The 15,040-nt window shown below is 35.4% G+C and overlaps 2 protein-coding genes across 2 annotated transcripts in view; both read right to left on the bottom strand.

Moving 5' to 3' along the window:
* LOC148956313 (G patch domain-containing protein 3-like) overlaps positions 1–15,040 on the bottom strand; it is a 273,613-nt gene that overhangs the window by 137,474 nt on the left and 121,099 nt on the right. The gene's annotated exons all lie outside the window — the stretch shown is intronic.
* The window catches only part of LOC148956314 (exosome complex component 10 homolog), a 59,202-nt gene that overhangs the window by 21,480 nt on the left and 22,682 nt on the right, over positions 1–15,040 (bottom strand). The window contains exon 4 of the mRNA XM_089094911.1: positions 1,103–1,201. Coding sequence (XP_088951037.1) covers positions 1,103–1,201 — 99 coding nt within the window. The remainder of the gene's footprint in view (positions 1–1,102; positions 1,202–15,040) is intronic.

The following is a 15,040-nucleotide window of genomic DNA, read 5'->3' as shown; positions in this document are numbered from 1 at the left end:
AACCTAAATAGTACAAAAGGAGCTTTGAAGTAGTTTAGGGCAAGTTAAGTAAGCAACCAAAGCATTTTTCAGGTGGGCCGGCCTTTTCGGGGTGTTCTCGTTAGTCAACACCTAGCAGAGTGACCTATGTCTTATACCAAGCCTAAATTTCAATATGATAACAATTTTCCAAAAAAAAACGCAGACCCACAAGCGTTGAAATATTTCGGCACGCTAGAAGTGTATCAGAAAACATAAAAATTGTTTTAAAAGAAATAATAATTTTGTTCCTTGATGCAGCAAAAACTTTACATAATAAGAGACTTGAAGATCTGCCTATAGCTAGTTTTATCTCTAAATAATAAAAGCTGAATTTGTTTTTGCTTTTTTTGCGGTTTTTATACATTAAAAGTGCAGCTTTCTAGCAAATGAAATACGTTAATCACAATTCTCCACAAAACACAAGTGTTTTCCCAAACATGCTACTTTTTCGCTGATTCTATATATGCAACTCTCCCCACTGTTAAGAGTTCCCCGCATAAAATAATTTTCTAAAAGATCAAATCTGCTTGATTTTAAAAAGGAGGGAACACATTGAAGATGCAATGAGATCTCACAAGTGAATTGGGTATCAAAGGCCACCCATAAAGTATCAAAGGTATCAAGGTATCGAAGGCCACCCATAAAGCAAACACTCACATTGAGGAATGATATTCCGAGGGTCCGCCAAAGCGGAACGTAGCTCATAGACTCATAAAGTATGACATGGCTGCTACTTGCAAACTTAGCAATCGTTTGTTAGGTTTAAAAGCCCGAGCTAGTTTAGGGCTTAAGTAAGTAAGAATTATCACACGCAGTCTCGGCTTTCACTTTCGAGAACTGAAGGGTCAAGGTTTCACCAAAGCAGACAAAGCTCTAGGTTACGAAACATGTTTTTTGCCAAGTCAAACATCCAGCAAAGCCAGCTTTTTGCATATATATAGATTTGTTTCAAAACAAACGAGTGAGCCTAACGTTTTTTTCATACCAAAATTTCTATTTTTGATTGAGAAATTACAGATCTAATCAATAAAAGGTTGCATTCTCCAAAGAAGGGCTCTAAGAATTACTGCAAGGAACTTACATCTACTGTGCTGTACTTCCTTGTCAGAACATGCTGAACATTAGCGTTTACAACCAAAACATTTTTTTTGTGTCCTGCTGCTTCATCCAATGAAAGACCCTAAAAAAGGAAAAAAAAGAAACAAAAACATGAAATATATATATATATATATATATATATATATATATATATATATATATATATATATATATATATATATATATATATATATATATGTATATATATATATACTTACATGTTAATACACCCCCTTCTCTGCCCATGTTAATACATACATGTTTCTCCCTGGTCTATTACACACACACAAAAAAACAAAAAAAACAGCCTCAATAAAACACTGTGAATTCGAAAAATTAGGCCATTTACAAGAATTGTTTGATTTTCTTTACCTTTTCTGATCAGCAGCTTCTGAGCACACAAATGAAATGGCGGATATTTGCGGAAATGACAAATAAGAAAAAAAATTAATCAAAAAACATTCATATGATATGGTCTCTTTCAAACGAATCCATGTTAGGCACACTGGATATAGAGGTGGAGCTAGGATTTTAAGTTTGGAAAAGGAATTTTAAGAATGTGTCGACAAAACCGTATGCCGACAAATGCAGACACATAAGCTAAATTTACAAGTTCAATAGGTAAACTTTCCAAATTGTTGACACGCAACGGCAACACCTTGAAAATCCCCCTCCCCTTTCCAAACTTATTGAATCTTGAATCTTTCACCCATACACGTGAACGAAGATAATTTCTTAAATCACATTGACTTACCATAACATAAGGAAAGAAAACGATCAAAAATGGAGTTTTTAAAGGCTAAACAAAGATACTGAAGGAACACAAAATTCAAATATTTTGAGAGAATAACCACCTCTCTTCTTCAGCGCGAACAAAATAATAAAAACAAGAAAAATGCCGAAGAAAAAACCAAAAAAACAAATACGGAAAATAAACAAAACCAATTAAAAACCAATGAAAAAACCAGCCAAAAAAACTAAAAGATAAAGAAAATTTAATAAAAGACAAAATTATAAGAATTAAAATCAAATACCTAACAACAATAAAGTGAGTCATTCGTCAATATCTGCGATTTGCACAAAATCCAAAAATTCTGAACTGCCATCGACGGATACTAACGAACAACCCCACCGATGCTAGTTCAGAACCGTCCGCCGATGGCAGTTCAGAATTCTTGGATTAAAAAAAACTTGTTTTTTTTTAAACTTGTCATATTTCATAGGATGTGAATTAACTACTGTACTGACATTTTTTATTTCCCTTAGGCTGAAAAACTATTAGATATGCTCTTGCGAATTTTCAGCGTTTTTTGGCAGTGCATGTTTGGTGGTTTATTGTTTACGACATAATTCTGGCTCTTTGTTGATTTCAAATAGGAATTTGAAGGATTATGTTCCTAATAAATTCTTCATTTATTCATCACTAAGATGGCGTTGATATATCCAAAGGGAACAAAATGAAGAGGACAACGTTCCCACTAGTGAACAAATCATTAATTTTTCAGAAAAAAACTTCACCCACTTTGCCGTGTTTACGTCTAAATAAATGTCCTGATTCAAACAGCCGGTAAAAGCAATTTAAAAAAAGAAAAAAGCAGGTCAAAAGCGCATTGGAACATCAGACACTAAAACGTAAACTCGCAAGATACTTACATGTTTTTAACTTTTACAGAACATGGTATGTCTTTTTTTCAAATTAAGAAATAGTTAAAAAATAAAGCCTTTGGTACTAAAACAGTTTATGCCATATTATGCCATGTTTTTGGTCTAAATAAATTTTCGACATCAGAAAGCTGGTAACTGCAGTTAAGGAAACTTTCCACTTTTTCTAACTTTCTTCAAACTGAAGTCTTGTAACATAACACCTTTGAATTACAGCAGCCAAGTGGAACCAGCAAAGAAAAGGAAAGAATTTCATCATTCAGCTTACAGCTCAGGGAGACTAAAAATTACTATTTCTTTTAAAACACGCCACATAAATATTCCCTCGGGCCACTCTCATGTTGCAATGGCTTTTCCTCATAGTTTAATTCTTGACAATCTTAATAACCTCTTCCTTTCAAAGTTTCAACAAAACCGTATTTAATACAATATCACAGTTTGAAAACAAAGGGGACTTTAAAAGCATAAATAAACTTCTCTCTCAGCATTTTAAACTTCTACAACAAAGGATTTAAATAAGGTGGATGACAAACCAACAAGAAATACTCCAATGAAGATTAAAACAATTAGAATACTTACAAAAACATTTTAAATAGGAACAGTTTAAAGTCTCTATTCGAAGTTTCTACGATAACTTCTTCAATACGAAGTGCCCTGCTCTAAAGGAAAAAAATAATAAATAATACATTGTGCCAACATCGTTCTTATATGCCCTCATGGCATAACTTAAAACCCTTGCCCCGAGGGTTGTGGGGTAATGTCCGCCTCAAAAACATATTTTCTATGTGGAAATCAACTATGCTGAACAAAATGGCTATCTCAAAATTTTGATTGAATGTAGTTGGGGGAATGATGGGCGTGGGGGGGGGAGGGGTGCTAGTTGCCCTCCAATCACCTTCGACTATTAAAAAGGGCACTAGCACTCCAATTTCCAATCTAATGAGCCCTTTTGGAAGTTTCTACAACTCCTTCGATGCGAAGTGCCCGGGAATGGAGAAAAAAAAATAATAATAATAATACATTGTGCCAACATCGTTCTTTACTTAGGCAGCGCTATTGCGCTGCCTATGAAACGATTCATATTACAAATGTTTTGCTTTGTACCTATTACAACATTGAAAATAAAAATTACACTGAAATAAAACTTGCACTGATGAGCAATAATAATAGTAACAATTTACCCTACTATTCATTTTTCTGCAATGTTGCATTTCATGTTGCGAAATCGGTGCGAAATTGCGAAATTTGCTAATTCCTGAGAGTATAAATACGACAATAGTAATAATAATTTATTATAAGCCATAAAAATAGGCCATACAGCATAGTATTCTTAAATACACTCCACAAGAAAAATTACATAAATATCAAGTTTTATATGTTATATTTGCATATTTCTATTCATAAAAATTAATTGAAAATTATTTGGATATAAAAACCTGTTAATAAATTTCAATTTGCGAAATTGGTTTTGTAATGATCAATTTGCATATGATTCTTCTTGTTATGTCTAATTTTCCAAGCTCGTTTTTTTTTATGTTGTTACAAGATTGTTTATTTCTGGGTAAATTATTGAGAATATTTTATTGCAGTAGCCTATTATCATTTCCCATCTCTTTAGTTATGGGTGTAGAAGTTGAAGATACTTCATCAAGTGATAATGTAACACTTACGGAAAGAACTAATTCCGCTTATTCACCAGAACATTCAAATCTACCAGTGGGCAATTCATATATATATATATATATATATATATATATATATATATATATATATATATATATATATATATATATATATATATATATATATATATATATATATAATATATATATATATATATATATATATATATATATATATATATATATATATACTTCTCGGTGGCATTAGGTAGTATTGGTTGTATTTTTTTTTTCTGTTTTAGGCATTAAGAATGAGGGGAATATTTGAGGATAATAGGATTCCTGTACTTAGTCTTTTTTTTCACTCGTTAACCTGTGCACTTTGGGGCTATTGAACTTACTAAAAAGGTAACGATTAGAAACGTGCGAGGAAAGAGAGAGAGAGGGATAGCGTTTAAATAGGAACAGTTTTAAAGTATGTTTCAAACCAAAAAGAATGAAGAACACTGAGAGATAACAAAGAAAAGACTAAGGGAATGGTACTTGTAAAGTACAGCTACCACACTCAAGAAATGAAGTTAGGTTAATTCTAATGAAATATATCAAAATATGATGAAAAAATAATACTTTGGTAACAAAATTATATACTACATAGTAGTTTATTTGGCTCAGACTAAGCTGATTATCTCCGAGTACACAAAACAGAAAAACCGGTTTTAAACAGATTAAACTTCTTGAGTGTGGTCGCTGTACTTAACAAGTACCAAGGGAACTCCTTCTAGTGGTAAGTCTCTTGGCTTTTTGTTGCGGTAATAGTCTTTTAGATTGCATGTATTTTGAATTTCTCGTATTTAATCCCTTTTGGGTTTCCATGACCAGCATACTTTCAGTTGAATTGAGGCTTCCAGTAGAAAGTAGATCCTCAAAATAGAGCAAACAAAAAATAGTAACAAAAACTTAAAGAGCAAACTTGAGACAATTAAAGTCGCCCCTGGGTCTACCAACCAACTTAGTTTCACATTATTTTGCGATAAAATTCGAACTGATGCACTACCTATAGGCGATGCAGTAAGACGAGAATCTTAATAATTTATTAGAAACGAATAAGCTATGTCGAAAACGTTTTTGACAAGCACTCAAAGTTAAAAAAGAAAAAAAAAAGAATGCTGAGTCCTTAACTATAAATAATACGAGAAATTACACATATAGTATACGCAATACCAATGAGGCTACATACAGGGTTGCCACCCTGACCTGGAAGAATTTACTAAATCGGAGAGAAAAAAATTACTAGATCGCATCTGTTTTTACTAAATGCTCAAAATTTTTTTTTTTTACACCCGCACCATCAAGCATCGATTTTTACTATAGGAGGATAATCAATACTATTTTCACAATCTTTTTTCCGTTTATCTTCTTTTTTTTCTCTTTTCCTTTTTCTTTCGTTTTCACAGTATGATTGAAAATTCCGGAAACCTACAAGTTCAAAAATCCTTTTTTGGATATATATATATATATATATATATATATATATATATATATATATATATGTAATGTTACATTTCTACTTACTTTTAATTTCTCTCAGCAGGCTCCTTTTTACTCAATAAGAATTTTCCAACTGAGGAGATTCACCTGATCACCTTGGGTGGCTGGCTTTTGTTTTGATTCCAATATATTCCCAAACATCACAAACCCAAGAGTCATTATAGCTTCATTTTTAGTTGGTAAGATTTGATATCATGACTTTTTACTAGTTTTTACTAGATTTCGGGAAATTTACTAGATCCTCTAAATTTACTCGATTTTTTTTTTTTTTTACTAGATCTAGTAAAATCAAAATGACGGTGGCAAGCCCGGCTACATATCAAGATTACGTCCTAAGGCTTGTCGGAGTCTTCTTTTTTCAGTTGTTTAGCCTACCCGGTTTACCCGGAGTATGCTGTCTTGGCTGACAGGAATGCCAAAGCTTACACACACCAAAAGAAGGTACAACACCACGGCCCAACTCTGTATATAAAATATTGTACGTAATAAAACTATATTTTATTGTACTGTATAGTATAATATATTTCACTGTATAATATTTTATATTAGATGGGACTATATTTTTTTACTAGCTTTTTCTTTTATATTATTAAGGATATTGTCAAGGTTATGGTTTTTGTCATACCTGCACATAGGAGGGGTGGTCCCTAAACTTGATCCAAAGGGTCTTCAAAGAAAAATTAAAAAATGATTTGCAAGAATACCATCATTTCCAAATTATCTCCCCCCGCCCCAGAAATTCTGATCTGACTTCAATAAAACACACCCTAAGTCTACGGGCCTCCTGAACATCCCCTTCCCGTTGTGCATCGCTGATTGACTATTAGTTAGCAAAATATATATTTTGCTACGTAGGTATTCAGAAAATACACGGAGTTTTTTTTATCAGCAAGATAATGGTAACCATATTGTTAGACTCTAAAGTTGCTGTAATTTGTACACTTTTTAGGAGGTCAAAAAACTGTCAAAGGAGCCTATTATGATTAAGTTTTTAGGAAATTCAGAACAGAATTGGCTAAAGAGTGCAAAGAAGAGCTCCCTCGTGCAATCCTATTCCATCCCGATAATACCCCAGCGCATTCTTCACGTGTTACAAAAGAAGTGTTGGGAGGATTTCGGTGAATATTGCTACCACATCCACCTCACAACCCAGACCTAGCCCAATCTAACTAGACCCCGGCGCCGCGCCGACGGATCGGCCGAACACCTCCGACGAGAGTTCCGGTCGAACGCCGCCGAAGTGTCGTACCACCGCCGGCGTGCCGCAGGCGCGCCGCCGCCGGCAGAGGTGGTGGCGTTTGGTCAACTTCAAATTAATTTTGCGGTAATTCTTTATTGCGTCAACCGCAAAGTCGGAGCCTTTTCTTCTCGTGTGGTTTAGTATTTCGATTTGCCTGCTTAGAAATCAAGCAGGGCTTGCACTATCCCCGAATTTTTGGGTATTTTCCCAAAAATCTATGTGCCAACCCGAAAAAAAATCTGGTTCCCCGAATTCCCAAAAATCACGTAATCACGGTGCCACCCATAGCAATGTATTACCACTAACTTCCCATTCCAAACAATACTTTAGACACCATAAGTCTTCATTGCCCTCTTATTCGTTAATTTTTGTCTCTTTTGTCGCTTTGCATAAAAACCAGACACATGCAATATGCAATTGCAAAATATTGTAATATACACAGTTCTTCATATGTTGACAAAAAAAGAATCATCTTTATGAAATGAGTTTAAGTCATTTCGAATGCAGTTTCCTAACTGCTATTTCTTACATCATTCGTAGTCAAGAATTTTATTTTCAAGTTGAATAGAATTATAGAACTTATTCATTACTATACAGGTTCAGCCTTCAGTTTGATTTTGAAATTGACATCCGACAGATTGTTTCTACAGCTGAATTGTAAATTTGCAGATTTTTTTTTTGCTGTTTTTGGATAAGATTTTCTTAATTTTTAATACTCAATTTTTGAACCCTTATATAAAATACAATCTTCTTTCTTAAAAATTTTTACCCCCCCCCCCCCCAAAAAAAAACCTTCTATTGAGACAAAATTTAGCTATAGACTAAGCTATGTACAAGGTTGGGGAATTAAAGATTGAACCGGAAGTTACTTCAAAAATATGCTTCATAAATAAATTGTAAATTATTGCCTATAGGGGGGGATAGGGGGCTATCATTTTGAAATGATAATACCTCATTTTTTTTTATTGAAAACAGGGTCGCCAAAAAGATAATTATTTATTTCATTTAAAGTGGAGACAGAAGAAAATGATATCAAATTCCCTGGGAAACCACTGAAATATTGTGATAGACCCAGGGCCCCCCATTAGGACTTGTTCATTCTCATGGTTATTTTGCAATTTCTCATAGGCTACTGGCCTAATTTGGCTTTTGTGTGTGCTCCCTTTTAATTAGATTCTTTGGATCTTATTGAATGCCACAGAAAATCTATGACTCAGTTTTTCAATAATTTGAGGTATATCTGAATAATTTCGAAATTTTTGTTGTTGTCTTTGTACCCCTTTACTCATACCCTCCATTTTTTTATTCAAGCAACACTAAGCCGTTTAACGTTATTTTGTGTGTTTGTTTGAACCATACAGTGACCTAGTTAATTATTAAGTAAATTATTTTTCTAATGAAAGCTGAGACGGTATCCTATCAAGGTGGTATCCAGAGGGGGGGGGGGGTATTACATTTAAATGATAATATCTCGAATTTTTTTTTATTTAAAGCAGGGATCCCAAAAAGTTTTTTTTTTAATTTAAAGCAGAAACGGCATCCTATCCAGGTGGCATCCCGGTGGGGGGGGGGGGTAGTGAGCTATCATATTTAAATGATAATACCTCGATTTTTTTTAAAGCGGGGTGCCGATAAGTTAATTTTTTTTTTTATTTAAAGCAGAGACGGTATCCTATCAAGATCCAGAGGGGAGGGCATAGGGAGTTATTATATTTAAGTGATAGTACCTGATTTTTTTTTTTATTGAAAGCAGGGATGCCAAAAACCTGAAAAGTTGACAAAAATTAACAAGATTTTCGTGAGTTATACTTGATACAGCACTTGCATGGTTTTATCGTCCAAAGGGAAAGGGACATATGCGTCCAAACCGTTTTTTTCTTATTGATGAAACGGGTTTACTTTGAAAACATTCATTCATAAGTACCAGGCACATTCACACTACAACGAATTGGTGTGACGAAAGTAATATCAACATCCCCACCTAACGTTGCGCTCAAGTGACAATGGCGCCCTTTGTCCAGTGCCTAAGTTACATTAAAAGGCCAGGTCATAATAAAAGCTTTCAATTTGGGAGGTTCAAGAAGGAGTCTTTGACAGTTTAATGACCTCAGGGTACTAAATGTTGCAACGTTCTTAAGTATCTACAGTGGTTTAAAAAATTCGATCATCCCACAAATGATTACCAAAAATATGCACAAATATAACAAATGTAACATTTGGAATATTATAACACTTTTTTCAAAGCTTTGAAGAAAAGAAAAAAGGCTAAATACCCCTAACTACGCTTGAAAGCTATTCTAAAAAGAAACTCTTGGGAGATTTCCATGGGAATAACCATAGCAGAAACTTTGAGCCTGGGTGGGGATCAAAGAGGAGTCTTTGAGTATTTTGACCGCATGTGACTTATTGTTGCGACTTTCTTAAATTTGGTAATTTTTGTGAGCATTTTAAAATCAAAGCTTAAACTCAATAACTGATACTAAGTGTCCTAACCTTTTTGCTTGGATTAAAAGTGGCGAACTAGGATAAAAATCCCAACATCTTCCTCGAACTACTTCAGTCTGCATATTTCATTAAGTTACATTAGAAATGGATAAGTTTATTATTTTTTACCTAAGAAAATAGCTGGCACTTCATTTTTCTTCATACCGAACAAACCATTAATGGTTTTTTGCTTCATTGTAATTGAAATTTTCTCATGTGAAGTGTTCATCATGTATTTTTCAATTTGATAAATTTACTCCTTTTAGATGCAGTTTATAATTTGACTGATATTATTTATCTGTTTATAATTTGGAATGAATCCCCAAAAGAAAAAAGGAATAATATCCAAAAGAGTAGCCAAAACCAATAAAAAAGCAGCAGTTCAGCCTTAGCCTACATGACATATATTCTATAAAGAACCCAAAAAAAACTTTTAAATGAATTATTTTTTAAATTGTTATTAAAAACCAGTTTTTGATAAAATAAAGCTTTTTAGGAATGCAAAAGATCAAAAAAAAAAAAAAAAACAATCAATATCAAAGTCGCCCAATTAATATTTTTTAACTCGTGCATAACAGAAATAGGTCAAAATTACTGTGAAAAAATTAAGCTTTCTATCTAAAAGTTGAATGCATAGTTTTACCCAGATAACTGACGAATTTTGTGATACGTTATTCGAAGTTTTGTATGCATTAATGCTCGATGAAAAAAACTACTAATTCTGATAATTATTTATGTTAAGAGTACATAGCTAATAGAAACTTTAACCACTCGTATTATGCAAGGGTTCTGAAACGTCAGAGCCATTACGTTTCTATCAAATTTCTACTTCTCTTGATGAATAACGAAGAAGACCAGTTTCCAGCCAGCGACTTGTGAATTTTTGAACTCATGAATAGGATCGAATATGTTGTAAAGTTAAGCTGTGATTTGAGAAAGACTGATGAAAACATTAATGTTTGCGGTCATCATTGATCGCGCCGGCGCGCTATTTTTGGCCCTGCCGCCGCTGGTCTTCCCTCATTGGCGCGGCGCCGGGGTCTAAATCTAACCTTTTTTTTATACACAAAACTCAAAAAACAGTTGAAAGGCGCCCATTTTCATAACACTGATGGAGCAAAACACACAGCAAAAACATGGTTCATAAAAGGGTCTTCAGAATTCTTCGAAAATGGTCTAAAAAGATGGAAGCACTGCCTGGAGAATTGCATTGATCTTGACGGGAGTTATGTTGAAAAGTAGATCCATTGAAGTAGAAAAATTAATAATTACAGAATTATGTGCCCCTCGGTTATATTGACAACCCAGCTATAGAGAAGAGTAGCCAGTTGTTACGGGAATTCGACCTATTGTATATAAATGCCAAAAATTCGTCCCTTTTTAATTACATTCCAATTTTCTGGTCTTCCTGGCTATACCAATGATAATTCCGAAACTGTAACTTCTTGAACCACGATTAACTTTCGAGTATGTTTTTAATTATTGTTTTTAAGCTGAAAATTTGGAAACAGCAAATATGGTTAATGGTCAACTGTTGAAAGTAAAACATGTTTAATACAACCTGGGCAGGTATATGACTACATAAAGTCTACTAATCAGTGGCAACGCTATAGCGTTGCCTATAGTAAAGGCCGTACGGCTCCAATGTTTTATTATTTATTATTATTATTTATTTCTTGTCCCAGTGGCACTTCGTATGGAAGGGGTCGTCGCATAAACTTCGGAGGGGCTAGTTCAATTGGAAATCGAAGGTTTCAACACCCTTTTTAATGGTCAAAATTGTTTGAAAAGCATCGAGAACCCATTCTATGCCAACCACTATCTTGACGACCTCTAATCAAAATTTTAAGGCAACAATTTTGCTCTGTGGATTTGATTTCCAGAGACCTTGTTTTTTTGAGGAGGACACTCCCCCCACAGCCCTCAGGGCAAGGGTTGTAAGTTATGCCCTGGGTGCATATAAGCTTTATATAGAATGCGTTGTCGTACAAGCTTAGTCAAAAGTGATTTGAGGGCAACTAACCCCCCTCTCACGCTCACCTTTTCCCCAAACACATCCAATTAAAATTTTCAGATAGCTATTTTGTTCAACGTAGTTGAAAATTCTGGAAATTAGGTCTTTGATGATGACACCCCCCCCCCGGCAGCCCTCAGGGCAAGGGTTGTAAGTTATGCCCCGGGGGCATATAGGCTAAGGTTTTTATAGAAAGCGTTGTCGTAGAAACTTCAAAAAGGGCTCCTTCGTTTGGAAATTTAAATGGCTAGTGCCCTTTTTAATAGTCAAAAGTGATTGGAAAGCAACTAACACCCCTTCCACGCCCATCATTTCCCCAAACACATCCAATCAAAATTTTGAGATAGCCATTTTGTTCAACGTAGTTGAACATTCTGGAAATTATATCTTTGAGCAGGTCACTCCCTTCACAGTCTTCAGAGCAAAGGTTATAAGTTATGCCCTGGGGACATATATGGTTCTATTGGAACATGGAAGGAATGCTCGTATAGACTTCAGAGAGGGCTTATTCCATTAGAAATTGAAAGTTCTAGTTCACTTTTTAAGCGTCAAATATATCGGAGGGCAACCAGCCTCCCCCCACGCCCTTTTTCCCAAATGCATCCGATAAAAATTTTAAGATAGCTATTTTGTTAAAAATAGTTCAAGGATAATATAATAAAAACTCCGGTGTCGACACAACCCCCCAGAACCCGGGGGCAGGTGTTGTAAATTATGCCCTGGGGCATATATGGTTCTTATGAAAGGGATACTCGTATAAACTTCAAAGAGGGCTCATATAATTGGAAATGGAAAGTTCAACCTCACTTTTTAATAGTCAAAAGATATCCGAGGGCAACTAGTCCCTCCCCCCACGCCTTCTTTTTCCAAACCCATCTGATGGAAATTTTGAGATAGACCTTTTGTTAAAAATAGTTCAAAGGTCGAATAAGAAAAACTTCGGTGTCAATACAGCCCCCCAGGGTCCGGTGTAAGGCGTTCTAAGTTGTGCCCTAAAGGCATGTATTGTTCTTATGAAAGGGATGCTCGTATAAACTTCATAGAGGACTCATTTGATTGGAAATTGAAAGTTCAAGTTCACTTTTTAAGATTCAAGAGATTTAAGGGCAACTAACCCCCCCCCCACACACAAACACCCTTTTCCCCCAAGCCCATCCGATAAAATTTTTAAAATAGCCGGTTCATTAAAAATAGTTCAAAGGTCAGATAAGAAACACCCTTGTGTCGACACAACCCCCCAGGGCCCAGAGGCTGGCGTTGTAAGTAATGCTCTGGCGGCAAATATAGTTCTTATGGAAGGAATGCTCGTATAAACTTCGGAGAGGGCTCATATGATTGGAAATTGAAAGTGCTTGTTCACTTTTTAAGATTTAAAAGAGATCGGAAGGCAACTAGCCCCCCCTCCACGCCTTAAATGCATGAGGTAAAAATTTTGAGATAGACATTTCGTCAAAAATAGTTCAAAGTTCAGATAACAAAAACTCCAGTGTCGACAAAGCCCCCCAGGGCCCGGGGGTAGGCGTTGTAAGTTAATCTCTGGGGGCGTACAGGGTTTTTAGGGATGTGACACTTGTATAAAGTTCAAAGGGGGCTCATTTGATAGAGAGTTTAAAGTTTAAATTCACTTTTGAAGAGTCAAAAGTGATCGAAGGGCAGCTAGCCTCCCCCCAAACTCCATTTATTTTTTCCCAGAAGCACTTCATATGGAAAGGGTCGTCGTATAAACTTCAAAGGGGGCTCATTCGATTGTAAATCAGAGTTCAACTGCCCTTTTTAAGAGTCAAAATTGATCGGGGGCAACTAGCCCTTCCCCTCATGCCCTTTTTCCCCTTTTACATGTGATAACAAATTTGAGGTAGCCATTTTGTTAAAAACAGTTCAATAATAATGTGACAAAAACTTCTTTATGTATAGCCATTTCGTTAAAAATAGTTCAATTGTCAGATACGAAAAGTTTCCGTGTTGACGCAACCCCCCAGGGCTCGCGGAAGGCGCTGTAAGTTTTGGTCTGGGGCATATAGGGCTTTTATGGAAGGTATGCTCGTACAAACTTCGGAGAGGGCTCATTTGATTGGAAATTGAAAGTTCTGAGTCAAAAGATATCGAAGGGCAACTAGCCTCCCCTATCCACGCCCTATTTTCCTCAAACCCATCCGATAAGAACTTTGAGAGGGCCATTTTTCAAAATGGTTGAAAGATTATATAATGGAAACTCCAGGGTCGATACAACCCCCCAAGGCCCAGAGGCAGGCGTTGTAAAAATAGGCCCGGAGGTGCTATTTCGTTAAAAATAGTTCAAAGGTCAGCTAAAAAAAAACTCCAGTGTCGACACAACCACAAAAGACCCGGAGGCAGGCGTTGCAAGTTATGCACTGGGGGCACATATGGTTCTTATGGTTCTGGGGGCACATATGGAAGGGATGCTCGTGTAAACTTCAGAGTGGGCTGATTTGAATTGAAATTGAAAATTCTAGTTCCTAGCCCCCCACGCCCTTTTTCCCCCAAACCCATCCGATACAAAATTTGGAGATAGCCATCTTTTTAAAATAGTTCAAAGGTCAGATAACAAAAACTCCGGTGTAGACACAACCACGCAGGGCCCGGGGGCAAGTTTTTTAAGATATATCCTGGGGTCGTATATGGTTCTTATGAAAGGGATGCTCGTGGAAACTTCAGAGAGGGTTCATTTGAATGGAAATTAAAAGTTCTAGTTCATGTTCTCAGAGTAAAAAAAATTGGAGGACTAGCCCTTCCAACCCTCCACGCCTTTGGGTTTATCGGATAGACAAACCCATCCGATAAAAATGTGAGGTGACCATTTTGTTAAAAAAAAGTTCCAACATCAGATATCAAAACTCTGGGGTCGAAACAATACCCCAGGGCCCAGGGACAGGCGTTATAAGCTATCCCTTGGAGGCATATTGGTTCTTATAGACTGAATACTTGAATAATCTTCAGGGAAGACTTATTTTGTTGGAAATCGAAAGATCCAACTTATTTTTAAAGAGTCAAAAGAGATCGAAGGTCAATTAGCCCCCCCACGCCCTTTTTTCCCCAAACCCATCTTATAAAAATTTTATGATAGCCATTTTGTTAAAAATAGTTCAAACATCAGATAATAAAAACTCCGAGGTTGATAAAAACCCATTTCTTCACTTCGATATTGTTACTTTGATACTATTTTCGATACTTTGATGAACATTTGATTATTTTTTTTAAGTTTGATTTTGAAATAAGGAATTTTTAAAAACTTGAAACTATTTGCAATCAAAAACAAACAAAAATTAATTAAAAAAAACTTTCCGGAAAATAAGCTTTTCAAAGAAAAGTAAAGGCCATTTTAAACTTAAG

This window comes from Artemia sp. Qi Xiang Cuo, chromosome 1, assembly GCF_049724085.1.
Source record: "Artemia sp. Qi Xiang Cuo chromosome 1, ASM4972408v1, whole genome shotgun sequence".
NCBI classification, from domain to species: domain Eukaryota; kingdom Metazoa; phylum Arthropoda; class Branchiopoda; order Anostraca; family Artemiidae; genus Artemia; species Artemia sp. Qi Xiang Cuo.
The sequence above is the reverse complement of the archived record's forward strand: the minus strand, read 5'-3'. Positions and strand labels throughout refer to the sequence as shown.